The sequence below is a fragment of the Lissotriton vulgaris genome, chromosome 10, assembly GCF_964263255.1.
Source record: "Lissotriton vulgaris chromosome 10, aLisVul1.2, whole genome shotgun sequence".
NCBI lineage: Eukaryota > Metazoa > Chordata > Amphibia > Caudata > Salamandridae > Lissotriton > Lissotriton vulgaris.
Window position 1 is genome coordinate 422,144,901 of NC_141698.1, and position 18,997 is coordinate 422,163,897.

The 18,997-nt window shown below is 39.6% G+C and overlaps 1 protein-coding gene across 1 annotated transcript in view; it reads right to left on the reverse strand.

Annotated features, from left to right (window-relative positions):
* LOC147685343 (LITAF domain-containing protein-like) overlaps positions 1-18,997 on the reverse strand; it is a 334,366-nt gene that overhangs the window by 107,041 nt on the left and 208,328 nt on the right. The window contains exon 4 of the mRNA XM_086941274.1: positions 4,873-4,941. Coding sequence (XP_086797400.1) covers positions 4,873-4,941 — 69 coding nt within the window. The remainder of the gene's footprint in view (positions 1-4,872; positions 4,942-18,997) is intronic.

The window sequence follows — 18,997 nt, forward strand, 5'->3', positions numbered from 1 at the left end:
TGTTTCAAAGCAATTGCCCTTACTTGCTGGGTTCCTCAGGGATCTGCCCTGATCCCCACCCTATTTAATATTTATTTGAGCTCTTTGGCAGAAATAGTTACTCCATTAGGAGTCCAGATTGTCACCTATGCCGACGACACTCAGTTGACCGTCTCCCTCAATAAACAGGATAACTCTGGACCTGGCATAGCCTTCTGCCTTGAAAAGGTCTCCAGATGGATGGATATCTCATGTTTGAAGCTTAATGGGGCAAAGACTGAGTTATGCTCCTTGGTAATTCTGTCCCTCCTAACATAGATCCATTCTGGCCTAAATGTTTGAGCCTACCCCCTGCTCCGAAAAAGCATATTAAGAGCTTGGATGTGTGGCTCGACTGCAACCTTGATTTTAAGGAACAAGCCCAGAAAGTAGCAGCCAGCTGCTAGGGTCTCCTGAGGATGATCAGGAAGATCCTTCCCTTGCTACCTTTTGCGGGCAGAAGGCTGCTAGTTCAAGCACTGATTCTGTCATGGCTCGCTTATGCCAATGCTCTATACTTAGGAGCTCCATATTCCATGACCAAAATATTATAGACTGTGCAGAACTGCACAAATCGTCTGCTCCTGAATATCCCTAAACGTCTCTCAGCCAAACCTGCCTCTTTGCACTGGCGCCCAATCCAGGAGAGAGTCCAGTTTAAGGCTATGTGCAGTGCACATAAAGCACTTTCTGGAGAAGGATCCCCAATGATTCGTTCCATGATTCATCCCAATCGGCCCAATAGAGCTTTGAGATTCGAAAATAAGCATCTAGTGGCAGTCCCAAAAATAAAACGAACCCGAAGTGGAGATCGCCTCTTCTCGTACAATGCTGCTAAGCTATGAAGCCACCGCCCCCTTATGTTCGTCTACAGTGAAACTACCTGAATTCTCGAAAGCAAATGAAAACTTTCCTTTTCCCTTGATTAGCTTAGCGTCTGTATCTGCGTCACTATCAGCGCAGGGATGCCCTTAGGGACCAGGCGCTTTATAAATGTTACCTCACTCACTCATACCAATTTTCCACCACACATTCCATGAGGCTTCTTTTTTGCTCTGAAAGCTGCTGTGTCTGGGATATTCATCTCATCACAAATCAACATTATCTTGAGTTTGTTTGACACTCCATGCTACTCAGAAGTGATGTCATACCTGACTAATCTTATATACTCCTCAAGCGAGCTAGCATTCAAATTTGGGATCTACCTTTAATAGGTAGAAACTACACGTTGAAAATATCCAATATAAAGTATTCTGCTTAACTTGAAATGCTGAATGTTGTCAATTGTGTGTCTTAAGATGTGGACTGTCATGGACCACCAGACTGTTAGGCCTTCCCTTGATCTCCCTCATCGTGACTTAAACGCAGGAACACTGAGAGCAACATAACCCTTGAGAGCTTAGATTTTCAGAACCCAAGACTCCTGTAAACAAATAATATGGTGACGTTTGATAAAGGATAACCATTCATTGCCCTCAACCCTGCTTGTAACCCAGCAATATTTTAACTTAGTAGATACAGGCGGCTGGGGGTGGCACCAGGATCGCAGATGTCCTAGGAGAGGACTTCAAATTGGTAACTTATTTGGGTAATGTGAGACCTCCATAATTTAAATATCTTTGTTGGTTTTGCCTTTTGCTTTTTATGTGTAGTTCTTAAGACAATTAGCCTTGGGTCTTGATCCTAATTAGGGCAATCAGATTCCTGGGAATCAGGCATGCCAAGGAGATCTTAGGCTCTAGGCTGGTTGCGATTTACTGCCCTGAAGTCCCACCCAGAATTTGGGAGGTCAGCGGCTTTATCCAATTGTTCTATGTGCAATAGTATGTACCAGTGGATTTCTGGATGACAAGGACATTTTGCTGTCAATTAGTATTGAATGAATGACGGATGAGACCTCCCCTAGTATTTCCAAAATTGCTGTACAGTTGTAAATGTCTGCTTGGAAAGTACAATGAGTGATGGAGGAGGAACTAGTAATTCATTAGTCTCTAACGTTTACCCGAATGATGCTACTATTGATGCTATTTCCTACACCACTGCTGTTTAGATGAATAGTTTTGATGCTTGCTGTTTGAGGGCTGATTATGACGTTCAATGTCTTGCACGTGGATCTCATGATTGTTCAAATCGGCTGGGCATGAGGCTGATCCGGTGTTTCAAGATATGAAGGCATATTATTGCTAAGACTCTATTCTGCAACTGGTTTTCTTCAAGAGTGGTACGCAAATCATCCTTCATACTGAGTGGGTCCTCACTAGGGTCCCTCTGGACCATGTGTTCAGCAGGATTAATTAAGACACTACAAGGATTCTTCATTACAGATCGCAAAATTGGCAGTTGGTGTTGCTCCCTCAAGACGCTCCATTTATGGATCATCATCTGAAACCTGATTTTAACAACCTCTAGTTCTGGACTTTGCCAAAGGCATGGACCCCTTGTTGGGGCCAAATCTTGAAAATACAAAAGGTGAGGGAAATCAATTGGTCTATCAGGGCTCAGAAATCAGAGATTCGCAAGCAGATATCTACTGGCAAAAGTACTTATGTTTCAAAACTCAAGCCTTCAGATTCAGTATATTAACAATGGGGCATATTATCAAGAAACAGAGTTATAATTATTGCAACTTTAGCTGCTGAAAACTGCCGCTAAAGCGGCGATAATTGGCTTGATAATATGCCCTTGTGAATTCCCATTGAAGCCCATGTTCTGGTGTGAACATGGGCTTCTATGGGAATTCTCTACGGCATATTATCAAGCCCATTATCGCCGTTTTAGCAGCGTTTTCTGCCGTTAAAGCTGCGATAATTATAATGCCATGCTTGATAATATGCCCCATTGTGTTTCCCAACTATTAGTGAGATTATAGTAGTTGGGCTTAGAGGTGTGATTGTGGGGGATAGTTTGGCTTCTTTACTGTATAGCAGTCTAGCTGAGTGTGCTCGGTCCAGGTTGGCTGAAAAGTTAGTTAAAAAGAAGATTGGTTCCTTGCCAGCAGCCGACAATAAACATACACTGGGACTGCTGGATGCACAGAAAAAATTGATGCGTATTCAGGACAAAAATACATGAGTGCTTTTTTGTTCCAATGTTTGGGTGTGCACACAGATACCCCCTGACACATCCTCTGGCCACTCCTCTCACCTTGCCAAACATGTGCCTCCAACCACAAGACACAGGTGTTGCCAGTGGGCCAGGCTCTACAGATAGCACAAACCCCTTCCTCTCAGTTTCCTTTGCCCACCCATGCTCCCCTTACCTGCCATTCGCCAGTGCTACTCAGCCTATGGCTCACAGATGACTTCTGCTGTGGTTTGGGCCTCAGGTGAGGGCAGACCTGTCAGGTGGGTCTGCAGCAACAAAGAAAGGGGATTGGTATCCAAGAGCAGGGTGGAAGAGGCCCCAAAGAGATCCTGGGTGCCTAGCACAAGTACCTCAGCTGCTCCAAAAGTGGGGTGGGAGAGGGGGGATGGTGCTGCTGCGTTATAGGACTTTGACTGTCTGTAAACATTCTTGTTGCGCGGACTCCAAAAATCCAGTTGCTGCACAGCATTTTCTGGCGTCATTGATCAGCATGACACACCCTCAATTTTGCTCCACATCAACCAGTGGCAGTCTTCACAGACCAGCAAAACTTCATCATTTTGTTATGGTAAGCTTGACTACTTACCCATTTTCAGTTAAAGTGCCTCCCTTTTCTGTGAACTATGAATTCAATCTTACTTACCATCCCTAACAGCACAATGGGAAGGTGGGTGCCTTATCCAGAACCAGAACACCCTTCCACAATCATGTAACAAATCTGATTCCCATTTGTCAGAGAAAACAGTTGCCTTTAATATATCTGCTGGACTTCAAGCACTAATTAATTATTTATGGCTTCAGCACAAGACTACCTAAGCCAAGGGCAGAGCCTGTCATGGTGGTCTACCATACTTTGAAGGATTTTTATGCTTTCCTTATTCCAATCTTCAACAATGGGTCATGTTTGATTCACATGATTTGCCATTTGCTGGTTATTTAGACTTCACTGGAACCACTACTGCAGTGCAATGCCTTTTAGATTGACTTTCTATAATAATTTACATTATAACATATATTGCAACATGTGCCATATGCACACATAACAAAATGGACTAACACAAACCTATGGGCTTTTTACCTCCATTGCCTGGACCCCTACAGCCATAGAAGTTCAAATCCATGTAATTCATCACTGGTGTGCCAAACGATCATGGGATGATACCATATTTGTACTAATGGATGCAGATTCTAAGGTGGATCATATGATCTCTGAAAAGGGGCAGCCAACTGCTCAATAAGCTAGTAATGTGTGCCTCCAAACTGTAGTATAGCTACCCGGTTTACCCAAACAAATAAAATTGGATAGGTTAGTGCAGTTTGTCTCTAAATTGTGGGCCAACTTTTGTAATAATCTGGGTGTCACAGGCTCTTTCTTGTGCTCACTATGCACACACAGATGGCCACACCAAGAAGACAATCAAGAATCATAAAAAAAAACCTTGCATGGTTTTGTCCAAGATCAGGAGGGTAGGATTTGCCATTTCCAGTCGCCTGCAGCTGTAGGCAGCACAGTCCCACTGACTGGTCTCCTTTCTATTGTATTCACGGTCATCATTCACATCATCTAAGATTTTTAGAAACCTCACTCATGATTTGCCACTGAGCTCAACTCCAGCTGTGCCTGTCCCTCAAGCAATGCACCCACTATCCTTAGTGTTTGAGCCTTTGAGCCACTTTGAGAACAAGCTTTTTTAACATGTTCTAGAAACAGAGTGAAGAAATAAATCCTTGGGTGGACGAATGTTACAGCTTATTAACACATGTAGGTACCTGCTGGTTGGTGTCCTCCTGGTCCTGTTGTGTAGGCTGGGGGTGGAGGAAAGTTTCCTCCCATTGCAGCTAGAAAGGAAATCAGAAACAGGGATTATGACATTGATAGCAATCATTATTGTGCACAAACTTACATGCAGCCTTAGTATACACATCAACTCCAGTGCCAAGAAGGGCCGTAGCTATCAATAACGTGGCAGGTGGAGTGGCTATGTGGGCCGGTGTTATTTGTGGTTCAACTGCACACCAATTAGTGGCTATTGTTTACTTCTTAAATCAGGTATTGGATGGTCAGATTTGCTCGCCCATGACACCATTGCCAAGCCACTGCCATTGAAGCTTTCAAAATAATAATAATAATAATAATAATAATAATAATAATAATAATAATAATAATAAAGACATTTGTAAAGCGCATGGTTACGCCATCTCGGCGTGTCCCCGAGCTGAGTGAGAGGGAAGAGCAGTGCACCTAAAACAGAACCCACCATTACATTATATGCTGTCAGAGAAGAGATAGGTTTTAAGCAGCTTTCTGAACTTGATCTCAGAGATTTCCAATACTTGATAAGCATACTAATAATATAAAATTGACATGCTTAGTCCACCAAACACATTGATCAGTTTTCTCCATCGAGCAGCAATGCAGCATTTGTTCTTCTTCCAACAATCTATTAATTGATGTATTTCGTGAGATGACTAATTGTTAAACACGGGCTCTGAAACAATAAATGAATACATTTTTAAACTTGGTGCCAAGTCTCATTCTACAGTGAGTGAGAAGATTGGTATTGAAAGAGATGGGCTCTGAAATAAGCATCCTGCTAAAATCATATCTTGCTAAACCCTGTGCAGCAATAGCAATAACCATTTTTTCTCTTTTGGTCAGTGTTGAACAACACTGGCAAAAACCATTGGCAACATCTCAAGTTCGACCTACTGCCTTTGTCAGTGTTGATTGTAATTCTACTTTGGGCTTATGTTTAATTCCCTAATCAGGCGGCAATAAATTAAAAATGTAAACTTAGAGCCCTCTTTGCCCTTGTATCGTATCTACTGGCTTCTATGAGAATGAGAATCATCCTCAAATCTCCATAGATCACGAAATTTAAATACATCACTTTGAAATCTCCCTTTTGGCATCTAGAATGCAATTCCTTTGACCTAGGCACATGTTATACTTTACTGCTAGGCACCTTTGTTCAGCTCCTGGGCTGAGGCTCACTGGATGAGAGGCAGAACTTTCAGAGACAAGGCACTAAGGGTTAGATGTACAAACGCATTTTCTGATTGCAAACCCTGCCATTCAGTATGTGGAAGGGTTTGTAAGAAGGAAATGTGTTTTGGATTGTTCTAAACCTAATTAGCAATTCAGTAGCATATTACTGAATCACTAAATGGATTTAAGAAACCATAAGGAAGGGATATTTGGAAGAGGCATGTTTAGGGCATCTCTTCCAAATAGCAAATCCTTATTGTGAGTACTGGGTTGTTGGCTGGGGGTGGTGGGGCTGTGAGCCCTTTTCAAGCAACAGCCACAATCCTTGTCAGGGTGAACCACAGAAGTGACTACATTAACCTGTTCTTAACTCTCTATAGATTTGCACAAAAGCAGTCAGTCTTAACTAAGAGGCAATGTGTAAAGTATTTATGCAGCACTTAAACAGTAATAAAGTGACAAAATAACACAAGAAAATCAAACCCGCGGCCGCAGCAAGACGGAGAAAAGACTTTGTAAAAATTTTACAATTATTTAAAGAAAAAGGTGTCCAAGCTTCAATGGCACAACAGGCAAAGCTAAAAGTCCTGATAAAAGGCAAATTCTATTTGTTTACGGACGTTGATGAGGCACGCGAGATGCTTAATCAACTGCAGAGTTAATGTAAAGGCGAGGGGGAGGGAAGGGGAGGAACAGGGAGGTCACAGAGTTAGAGGCGCAACAACAAGGCGCCTCCATGGAAGGGGTGAGTGTCAGGTGGCCAGCGTGGGGTGAAGGTGATGGGCAAGGCCACAGGACATGGTGCTGGAGGGGAGCACCTGAGAAGGGTTGTGGGGTGGGGGGTGGGGAAAAAAAGAAAAAAAAATGAAGTTTTTGTTGGATTTTGATGGAAAAATAAGTTGGAAAAATGCATGTTTTTTTGAGTTATCATTGAATTATATATATGTCTATTGGGGGGCTTAGAGTGATCTCTTTTAATGTCAATGGGCTGAACAATAAAAAAAAAATGCGAGCAATTGAGCACTGGGTCAAGTTAGAACGACCAGCTGTCGTTTTGCTCCAAGAGACTCATATAGCTGCGGCTAAAATTAACTCTTTTTCTATGTTTAAAACATGGTCGGGTTATAGAGGTTTTTCATGTTCCCAAGAGTCTAAAAGCGGGGTTGCTATCTTTCTTAATCAGAATTTAGACGCAGAAATTGTACAGTATGAAGATGGGGGGACCGGACGGTGGTGCTGGGTTACATGCCTAATAAAAGGCAGGAAAAGACCATTTACATTTGTTAGTTTTTACGCACCAGTGGAAGATCGCGCCCCAATTTATGATGAGTTATTTCAATCCTTATTATTAGTTAGGGGGGACATAGTGATAGGTGGGGATTTTAATATCCTTATAGATTTAAAATTAGATTCCACCAGTAGGCCAAGAAAACAATCGAAACCAAAATCAAGAAGATCCATTATGCAAAATATAGCTTTATTGGATCTCTGTGACCCGTGGCGTCTTAAATTTCCACTTAAAAGAGAATTTACGTGTTGGTCTGGGAGACATAAATCATCATCGCGATTAGATTTTTTTCTAGCTTCAAGGTTATTAACATTTTCCTATCAAAAATGTCTTCATAATGGTTTTTCAGATCACGCAATGCTGCTAATTGAATTTGAAGTAGGTGAAGAGATGAAATCATTAAAAAGATGGATATTTAATAAAACGCATTTACAGGATAGTAATTGGGTTTCTTTTTTAGAATTAGAAATCTCTGAGTTTATAGCTCGCAATCTACAGACAGCTCCACTCCATATTGTTTGGGATTCACTAAAAGCATTTATTCGTGGGATCATAATTGGTAAGGATGCAGAAGAATGGCGTATTCTTAAACAAACTAAAACCTTACTTTATCAAAAAATCCACTCACTCACTCTTCGGCGTCAAGTGAACCCTTCGAGCGATGTGCAAAAAGAACTAAACGAGGTTAAACGGGAACTAAATACGCTCCTTTTTTCTCAGAGTGAACAGCAATTCTTAATTAATTCTCAGAGGGTTTATGAGGAGAGTAATTTTTCCGGGAAGCTCCTTGCCTGGCAAGCAAAAGAGCAAGCCGCCGCAAAATTAATTCATTCTTTAAAATGTCCTGTTACTCAAACTGAAGTTTCACAGACGGACGCTATTGGAACCATTATGCTGTCTCACTATAAACAGATATATAGTCAGCAGCAAATTATAGATCACTCTAGGCTTAACATTTTTTTAACCAAGCATAATATGCCCTCTCTAGCTCAGATAGATAGTGATTCAATGCAACAGTTATTAATAAAATGGAGATGTAAGCTTCAGTGCAAAAATGTTTTTACACAGACACATTAATCAGTGCCTGAGATGCATGCAACTTTACTGTATCTCCATGCAAATATTTTATTGCAGGTTCAGTATTAAGTACACGTGACCTATCCAGGGATTTTCTTAGGACGGATCTCACATAAAGCATCAGTTCTGTCTGACTTGTCCAATAACCTTTCAAATAGTCGAAATATGTGGAATGTAATGCACACTATACTGATCTTAATATTTGTTTTAGTAGTAAGTAATGTTGCCCTGTCTATACTGCTATTTTTTGACAAAGCTGACTGGAAAGTGTTCCTTTCCCCGCTTCTCCAGAATTGAATGGAAATGGTGCTTTTGAAATTCTGCTACCCTGGGTAGTACTATTGTTGATGTATTGCATTTGCAGTCACATTTATCCTCTTTTAGGAACGGAATTGTGAACAAATATTTTAAAAGTTTATAAAAACAGACAAAATTCATATTTGAGATAACGTTTTTAGAAATCTGGACGAGTAGCTAAAATATTGTGATGCTTGTTAGAAACAGAACAAAGGTCCTAAGAAATTAAGATAGCCTAGCACTAATTAATGCTTTGAGCTGCAAATGCCGGTACAATGTAAGAAAAGAACATTTCGAAATACATTATTTTGATTAATTTAGCACAAATAAATTGTTCTGTTTCAAAAAAAAAAAAAAAAAAAAAAAAAAGAACTAGTGGTTAAAAACCTACCAATTGGTAAAGCTTGTGGCCCGGATGGTTTCCCGGCCGAATTTTTTAAGAGTTTATTTTCTCCGCTCTCTGATTTATTATTGCAATTACTCAACTATATGTTAATGGGTGGTCAAGTTCCAGATTCTTTTGGGGAGGGGACCGTTGTTAGTTTTCCTAAAAAAGGTAAAGATCCAAAAGACCCTAACTCATACCGACCTATTACACTACTCAATACCGACTATAAGATCCTAACGAAATTATTAGCAATACGTTTTAATTCAATGGCAACAGATCTTATCCATCCAGATCAGAATGGTTTTGTTGCAGGCCGGCAATTAGCAACTAATACTCATTTTCTTACAGAAGCGTTAGATTATTTTCAAGTTAAAAAAGTCCCGGCTTTAATTTTATTATTAGATGCGGAGAAAGCTTTTGACTTAGTAGTTTGGTCAACTTTATTTGTTATTTTAAAATACTTTGGTATTCCTGCACAAATTATTAGTTTAATTAAAAATTTGTACACGGGTGCCAGAGCAAATATAATTATAAATTCTGTTATGGTGGGCGCAGTGTCGGTTGAAAGGGGCACCAGACAGGGTTGCCCTTTATCCCCTATCCTTTTTGCTTTTTTTATTGAACCACTAGCCATTGCTATCCGCGAATCTGTAAATATCCCTCCACCTATTACATCGATGGCAAAAATTAAACTCTATGCTGACGACATTATGTTGATAATTAAGACGGATATCCATTCTCAAACTGCTGTTTTGCAGCTCTTCGAAGAATTTGAGGCTCTAGGAGGATACCGAATTAATAAAAAAAAAACTGAAATTTTAGTATGTGGAGGAGAGGTAGTTTTACACGCGGATTTAGCTGGCTGTATCAATCCAAGACCAAAACGATACTTAGGGGTTATGTTTTCTACCTTGGTTTCTGAGTTATATACGTTGAATTTTGACCCACTTGTACGAAAAGTCCAATCTTTATTTACTAGATGGGGCTCACTGCCACTCTCTATTATGGGACGGGTGGCACTGATAAAGATGTCTGTTTTACCACTATTTAACTTTTTATTTTCAGCAGTCCCATGTTTTCTACCCGGTAGTCTTTTCTCCAAAGTAGAATCCCTATTTTCGAATTTCATATGGGCTAAAAAACGCCCTAGGATAGCAATTAAGATACTTTATGTAGATACTGAGCTAGAAGGTCTATCTCTTCCTAATCTTAGAGATTATTACAGTGCATATTTTGCTCAGTATTTAGAACGATTTAAATCAGAAAAGCAGAATCCAAGTTTATTTATTAATTTTTTTTGGGATAAAATTAGCCAAGAGGCTCAAACCCCTGTTCCTTTGCACATTCCTAAATCACCCAAACTGACTCGATATAAGATAATGTATTGGTTTTTTAAACGTCGAGATGCTCTTCTAAAAAAATATTCCCTTCCGCAGTTTAATTCTAGAACTCCTTTAAGGAACGCTCTAATTTTTATGAGAATTAATATCGGATCAGATATTGTTTATCAATGGGAGCAAGTTGGGTTCACCACTTTATTGGACTTTATAAGACAAGGGGCTTGGTTGTCATTAGGGGAAATGCAACAATTAATCCCAGGGAAGTTTATGTTACTCAACTCATATGCTTCGATTTTTAAAGTTCTAGGGCAAGTGGAAGTAAGAATGATTGATTCTCCTTGTCAGTTGTGGGATGATTTATTTCTCATTTCCCAGAATAAGAAACCAGGAGCTTGGAAACGATATTTAGTTCAATATACTGATTTGGACCTTAGCGTAAGATGCATTAAAAAATGGCAAGAACAAGAAAATCATGTTCTTACTATGAATACTTGGAACTGTATAAATAAATTGAATTTCAGTGTTCTCCGCGGATCTAATTGGAGAATGATTTTTTTTACTAAATGGCTTCTTTATCGAACTCTCGCTGTCATCTCAAAAATGTATACGAACGTTAGTGCTGTCTGTTTTAGATGTAAGCAACATAGCCCTGCTAATTGGTCCCACATTGCAGCTCACTGTACTAAAATCGTTCCTTTTTGGACTGAGATATTCGAATACTTACAAAAGTTTTGTGGAATTCAAATTGATTATAATGTTAAGTTGATACTTTATGGATATGACAGTGAACTTGAATTGTGTGGACAGTCGGTTAAATTATTATTTATTGTGATGGCAGTTGCAAGGTCGTTGGTTCTGCAGAATTGGAAATCAATTCAAGCTCCTCTGTTTAATATTTGGTTTCAGAAAATGAGAAATGTCAGAACAAGCGAATTTTGTTATGCTAAGCGAATTGGGGGGGTAAGGAAATTTGATAAAATTTGGAAATCTTTTTTTGAGTAATGTTGGAAGCTGTATTATGTAATCTGATTTTGAATTGTTTCGATGTAATATATGCATTTTTCTTTATTATTTGAACTTGATATAAAACTTCAATAATAAAATGTGTTAAAAAAAAAAAAGAAAATCAAACCCCAATTAAAAAATAGAGTAAAATGTAATAAATTAGTTGTCACAGAAATGACTACAATCCAATCAGTAGAACCATAGGTATGCAATTTTAAAGATTTACGGTAAGTATAGTGCCAAAAAGCACAAAGCGCCACGCACGGATATATGGTCGCGCAAGACCAGGTGAAAGTCACAAGTTCAGGTTGACAGTGAAGGAGAATGGACCAGATACAGGGACCAGAATAGCCCAGTTGAAAAGTTACACCTAGGCATGTGACCCAGGAACAGGCAGCAGGAACTAAATGTAAAAAATAAATGCCAACTTTCTAAAAGTGGAATTTTCCGAATTCTGACTTAAACATCCGACTTTACCATTAAAGAGGGTTTTAAATTACAATTCCTCAGACACTACACATGAGCTAACTGACAGCTCCCAAAAAAGGTATCACTTGTTAAATGTAATGAGGTAAGAAGTCCCTGAGAGCTAGGCCTCACAGTAGTGAAAAATTAATTTAGGATTTTTTCACTACAGGACATGTAATACTTAAAAATACATGTCCAACTTTTTAAATACAATGCAACCTGCCCAATGGACTGTTTAGGGCATACACTAGGGGTGACTTATATGAATTAAAAAGGAAGATGTAGGCCTGGCAAAAGGTTTATTTTGTCTTGTCAAATGGCAGTTTAAAACTGCACACATAAGCTGCAATGGCAGGCCTGAGACATGTTTAAAGCACTTGTACTTAAATGGGTGACACATTCAGTGCTGCAGGCCCACTGGTAGCATTTGATTTGCAGGCCCTTGGTACCTTTAGTACCACTTTAGTAGGAACTTACTACTAAACTAAATGTGCCAATTGGGCGTAAGGCAATTTCAACATGTTAAAATGGGAGAGCACAAGCACTTTACCACTAGCTAGCAGTAGTAAAGTGTGCAGAGTTCCAATGCCAATAAAATAAATTCTGCAAACCAGGAGGAGTTAAGGCAAAACATTTGGGAAAAGATCACCCCAAGGCTGACAAGTCTAACACATATGGTATTTATTAATCTCCTGTAATCAAAATCTGGTGGCAAAACAATATTTTACAGACTACTATAAGGGAGTGGTAACACTTTCGCAAACCCTTCCCATTCGCTGAAAATCAAAAATACATTTCTGAAGTAGTCATTGGTCAAAGGAACCACTGCTAATCTTATAAAAAAGTTTTAAATCATTATCATGTGTTTTTGTTGAAAAAAAAATGGGTTGCATAAAAAAAGGAAGAGTTATTTATTTAAAAGCAATCATAGACCTGGCAGTCTGCAGACCCCAGCAGGCCACCATCCCTGAGATGGCAGTAAATCATAGTGGTTCAAAATTTGCAGCCTACCTCATATATATTAAGAGGATCACTGACATAATAGCGATGACACAAATATAGACTTACCAAAATATCGAGGAAAAAATATAGAATGCAAAAATATCGAATCCCTATCTCCAAACAGTTAAGTACAAAATTATCGAATCAAAAATATAGTTGTGAAAAAAATAGTTAGTCAAAATATTGAAATTTTATAATGTCTTAAAAGTAATTGAAAATTAATTAAATAATAAATATAATTAACTTAAACATACTTAAAATACTTAAATAACCTTAAAATTAATAAATAATTAATGGAGGAGTGTGGCTCAATGGTTAGAGCGGCAGACCCTGATGCAGAGTTCTGGTCCGGGACCAGGGTTCAATTCCCGCCTCGGCGGGTCTTGGGCTCATAATTCCTCGGACCTGATTTCTCGCCTCGTGCCTATTCTAATCATGGGCCCCACGCTGCAACTCTGGGCAATAGCTTGCTTAACCTCCACACCGGCCCCAACAGCGCTGTGGATGCCTGGGGGTGCCCAGGAGTGGACACTTCACAGGGAAAGCCAGGAGGGGTTCCACAGCGGTATGAGTAATAGCGCCAGGAAACCGCTTGGTGACAGTGCGCTCTAAAAAAAAAACAAAAAAAAGTAAAAAAAAATACAATTTAATTTTTTAATACATACATATATATGAACATAATATTAATAAAAAATATACAATATTTTTACCGTAGGATAGCGGGAGGGTAACATTTACTATTACCTCTTCAGTGAGTGCAACAGTAGAGAAAGCGTTGGATAGCGTAGGGGTCAAAATTACTATTCCCACTCCAGTGAGTGCAACAGTAGGGAAAGCGTTGGATAGCAGAAGGGTAAAATGACCTTTCCAACTCCAGAGAGTGCAACAGTAGGGAAAGCGTTGGATAGCGTAGGGGTAAAAATTACTATTCCCACTCCAGTGAGTGCAACAGTAGGGAAAGCATTGGATAGCGTAGGCATAAAAATTACTATTCCCACTCCAGTGAGTGCAACAGTAGGGAAAGTGTTGGATAGGGTAAGGGTAAAAATTACTATTCCCACTCCTGGGAGTACAACAGTAGGGAAAGCATTGGATAGCGTAGGGGTAAAAATTACTATTCCCACTCCAGTGAGTGCAACAGTAGAGAAAGCTTTAGATAGCGTAGGGGTAAAAATTACTATTCCCACTCCAGTGAGTGCAACAGTAGGGAAAGCGTTGGATAGCGTAGCTGTAAAAATTACTATTCCCACCACAGTGAGTGCAGCAGTAGGGAAAGTGATGGATAGCGGGAGGGAAAATTACTATTCCCACTCCAGAGAGTGCAACAGTAGGGAAAGCGTTGGATAGCGTAGAAGTAAAAATTACTATTCCCACTACAGAGAGTGCAACAGTAGGGATAGCGTTGGATAGTGTAGGAGTAAAAATTACTATTCCCACTCCAGTGAGTGCAACAGTAGGGAAAACGTTGGATAGCGGGAGGGTAAAAATTACTATTCCCACTCCAGAGAGTGCAACAGTAGGGAAAGTGTTGGATAGCGTAGGAGTAAAAATTACTATTCCCACTCCAGTGAGTGCAACAATAGGGAAAGCGTTGGATAGCGGGAGGGTAAAAATGACTATTCCCACTCCAGACAGTGCAACAGTAGGGAAAGCATTGGATAGCGTAGGGGTAAAAATTACTATTCCCACTCCAGTGAGTGCAACAGTAGGGAAAGTTTGGATATCATAGGGGTAAAAATTACTATTCCCACTCCAGTGAGTGCAACAGTAGGGAAAGAGTTGAATAGCGTAGGGGTAAAAATTACTATTCCCACTCCAGAGAGGGCAACAGTAGGGAAAGCGTTGGATAGCGTAGGAGTAAAAATTACTATTCCCACTCCAGTGAGTGCAACAGTAGGGAAAGTAAATACTTCATATATGAATAAAAATACATTAAATATTAATACCAATTACAAATTAATAAAAGTAATTAACAATTTATTATAATATAATAATTATTCAATTAAAAATAGAAATAAAAATTAATTATTAAAAATAATTACCTATTCATACAAATTATTTAACAAATAATTAATTTACAAATAAAAAATAATAAAAAATAATTCAAAATAAATACCAATAAATAAATATTTTTTTTAATTAATTACAAATAAATTACTTCCCTCCCTATTCCCCTATAAACCCACAACCCGCAACAGAAAATAAATTAATAAAATTAACATAATTATGAATTAATCAATTAATAAAAATTAATTACCAATTATATTTTAATTAATTACCAATTAAAAATTAATTAACAATTAATTCAAGATAAATACCAATACATAAATTAAAACATTTACCTAATTATAATTAAATTACTTCCCAACCTGTTCCCCTATAAACCCACAACCCGCTACAGAATTATATTACGCAAAAATTAAATACCATAACATTAATTACTTAAAATAAATTATAAAATAAACACGCACTTTTCACACATATACTAACATAAAAACACTTTAAAAAATTTGATATTATAAAAAAAATCGATATTAACTTACTTACCTCAAATTCGATATTTTTGTTGTCTATATTCTGTCCGTTCGATATTTTGTCCATTCTATATTTTGAATTCGATATTACTGCTATTCTATTCGATATTTTTGTTGTCTATATTCTGTCCATTCAATATTGTGTCCATTCTATATTTTTAATTCGATATTAATGCAATTCTATATTTTTAACTCGATATTTTGACTGTATACCAGGTAGGCTGAATTGCAAACCACTGTGCTTAAGTGTTTTGTACATAGGTCAGTTTTGCAAAATACCATAGGATTTGCAAAAAGTCAGAACGCAAATTGTAAACAATTTTTCAAATTCTCTCTTATTCTATCTGGCCCCAAGGGGCAGAATTATGAACGTTTTGGGACTAGTAAATTTGTTTGCAACCGCGAAGAGGGACGGATGAAATGTATTGTAGTGTTTTTTGATTCCATTTACAAAAATAGCGACGCAAATGGAATCTTACCAACCCTTTCGCAAACGGAAAGGGGTACCCAAAGGATCCCTTCCCATTCACTGGAAATCAAAAACACATGTTTCTGGGGTAGTCATTGGTCAAAGGAACCACTGCCTGATCTTAAAAAAAAGTTTTAAATCTATTTCTCTTTCTACACATCATGTTTTTGTTGAAAGAAAATGGGTTGCATAAAAAAACAGAAGAGTTGTTTATTTGAATAGAAATCATAGACCTGGCAGTCTGCAGACCCCAGCAGGCCAGCATTCCTGCAATGGCTGTGAATCATAGTGGGTCACAATTAGCAACCTACCTCATTTATATTAATGAGGTAGGCTGAATTGCGACCCACTGTGCTTTAGTATTTTGTACATACGTCAGTTTGCAAAATACCATAGGCTTCGCAAAAAGTCAGCGCGCAAATTGTAAACAATTTTTTAAGTCCTATCTTATTCCAGAATTACGAAGGTTTTGGGACTAATAAATTGGTTTGCGACTGCGAAGAGGGAGGGATCAAATGTACCATAGTGTTTTTTTAATTCCATTTGCAAAAATAGCGATGCAAACCTAATCTTACCAACTTGCTATTTTTGCAACTGGACATAAGGCCACATATTCTCAGAAGCGGCCCGTCTGTAACCTGAAAATGCATTTTGAGATGTACAAAGCCCAAATTGATACCGAATCGCAATTTGGGTTTTGCAATTCAGTATTTGGAAGGGGCGTGCGTCTTAAAAAATGAAACTTCAAAGTTTCTTTTTCTTACTTTTTAAACGCATCCCATTTTCCTTTTAACAAAAACAGGCTATGTTTAAAAAAAAATCTTTATTTAAAAGCAATCACAACCATAATGGTCTGCTGACCCCAGGAGGTCACCATCCCTGTGTATAATGCAAATCCCAATGGGTCGCAAACTGAAACCTACCTCATTAATATTCATGAGTTAGATCCATTTGCGACCCACTAGGAATAACAAAAAGTGTAAAACATTATTTTGTACATTAGACCCCAAAGGAAAGTTAACCCAGCAGGGAATAGTCCTTTATCCCTTATTCCCCAAAAATAAAGGGTTTCTTAAAGACCCTAAGTCGAAAGAGTTCAACCGCTCCAAATTAGAAAGAAGGTGACATGTAGCCCATGGCCAAGATGAGCCTACATCCTCCTCCATGAGATTGCCAGCCAAGCAGCCTCCCACACCCAAACTCTTGGAGCCACAACATTTCCAGGATGCCCATTCTGTAACTATGGTTGGAGTACAACAGGTCACACCAGAGACATTTGTTGCAATTTGAGCACACATTCTCAAATTAATATACCACACAGAAGGATTGAATACTGCAAAATCTCAGAACACATTTCCAAATTATACCGAAAGGCACTTGTAAACATATTGAAGCCCTGAAGAAGTCCATGTAGGACGAAACACATTGGCTACTACATCTACTATGCAATTGCATTTTTTAAATGAAGAACATCAACCAGCCTCCAACGAGCCCAAACAACTGTATCTGTCCAGGTCACAGACATATGGCCAAATTCTCCCAGCACTATCAAATCAGCCAGTCTTGTTAAGACTAACCATCATGTCACCCTCGACTCACCCAAGTCAAGCTGCAGCAGCAAGCCAACAAGTCTATATGGCTCCAGTGGAACCAATTCCATTATCATTATCATCTACTGCAGGGCCAAACCGACTCCAGCAACACCCAGAAGAAAAATAACGGGTAGCAACCCAAGCACAGGGCTCCTCTACAAGCCGGAGCTGACTCTGATCCTCGTGTGCATCCTGCAGCGATTGAAACTGGCCCGGTTTATATAGGTACCCCATTTTAGCGATTCCAACAGCCGGCAGTTCCCGTAGTGCAGGTTTCTCCCGAGCTGCCGAGATATCAGGGTATGCATCCAGTGGCAGAGTCTGGGCATACAGATAGGTAAGCTGAGACCGTTTGGCTAAAGCCATCCAGGCCCATGCAGTGCACTGGACCAGATTAATTTCAGTCTTGGGACCGCCCATCCCCCCCCCCCCGGAAAGGGTTGCTGCCGGCAGCGGTAATGGGAGAACAGCATCCAACTCTATCGCAGTATGAGGCTGAAACCGCTGCGGGAAATGCCAATAGTGCGCAAACTGCGCTTGTACACAGAGGTAACACAACCGCAAGTCAGGAGCCTCAAAACCACCACAGGCAAATGGCTGCACCAGGACATCCCAACTACCTCTGGGTTTCTTATCACCCCATACGAATGTGAGCAACAAAGACTGAAGTGTCTTGAACAACACAATATTCAGTCTAATCGGGATATTTACAAAAAGATAGAGTAGTTTGGGCAAGATGGCCATTTTGACAACAGCGATTCGATCTGCAAGCGAAAGAGGCAAGCAGGCCCACCGCTCAGTCTGCTCAGTGATCCGCGTGATAGCTCGGCCATAGTTCTCAGAGATCTCTGGATCCCTGTGCAGCCACATCTCCAAGTACTTCACCAGATCCTGAGTCCACTTCAGCGGCAAGTCCATCTCTACCTCCAGCATCCCAGCCGTGAATGGAAGCACAGTTGACTTTACCCAATTAATCCCCAGGCCAGAATACCTCTCAAACTTAACCTACTCTGTGAGAAGTTCCGGTAGAAAGGTGGCAGGCTCCCTTACATACAATAGCATGTTGTCAGTGAAGAGTGAGACCACAAGTGGTCGTTGCCAAAAGTGCAATGCGGCTGCAGCATGCCGCTGACGAAGTATACAGGCCAACAGCTCCAACGTGAGAACAAAAAGCATTGGCGACAAGGGGCATCCCTGGCGTGTGCCTCTTTCTATGGCAAAAGCCAATGACACCCACCCATTGACGCGTACTCAAGCCAGAGGTTCCATGTACAGCACCTTAATCCACTAAGGAAAGAAATGAGGCAGGCCTACTCTAGCCAAGGCAGTGAACATATAGTCTCACTGAAGGCAATCAAATGCCTTCGCTGTGTCCAAGAGCACAGCGTCTGCCTGGAAATCAAGGTCAAAGTAATGTAGTGTGGAAAACACTGTGCGCAAATTGTG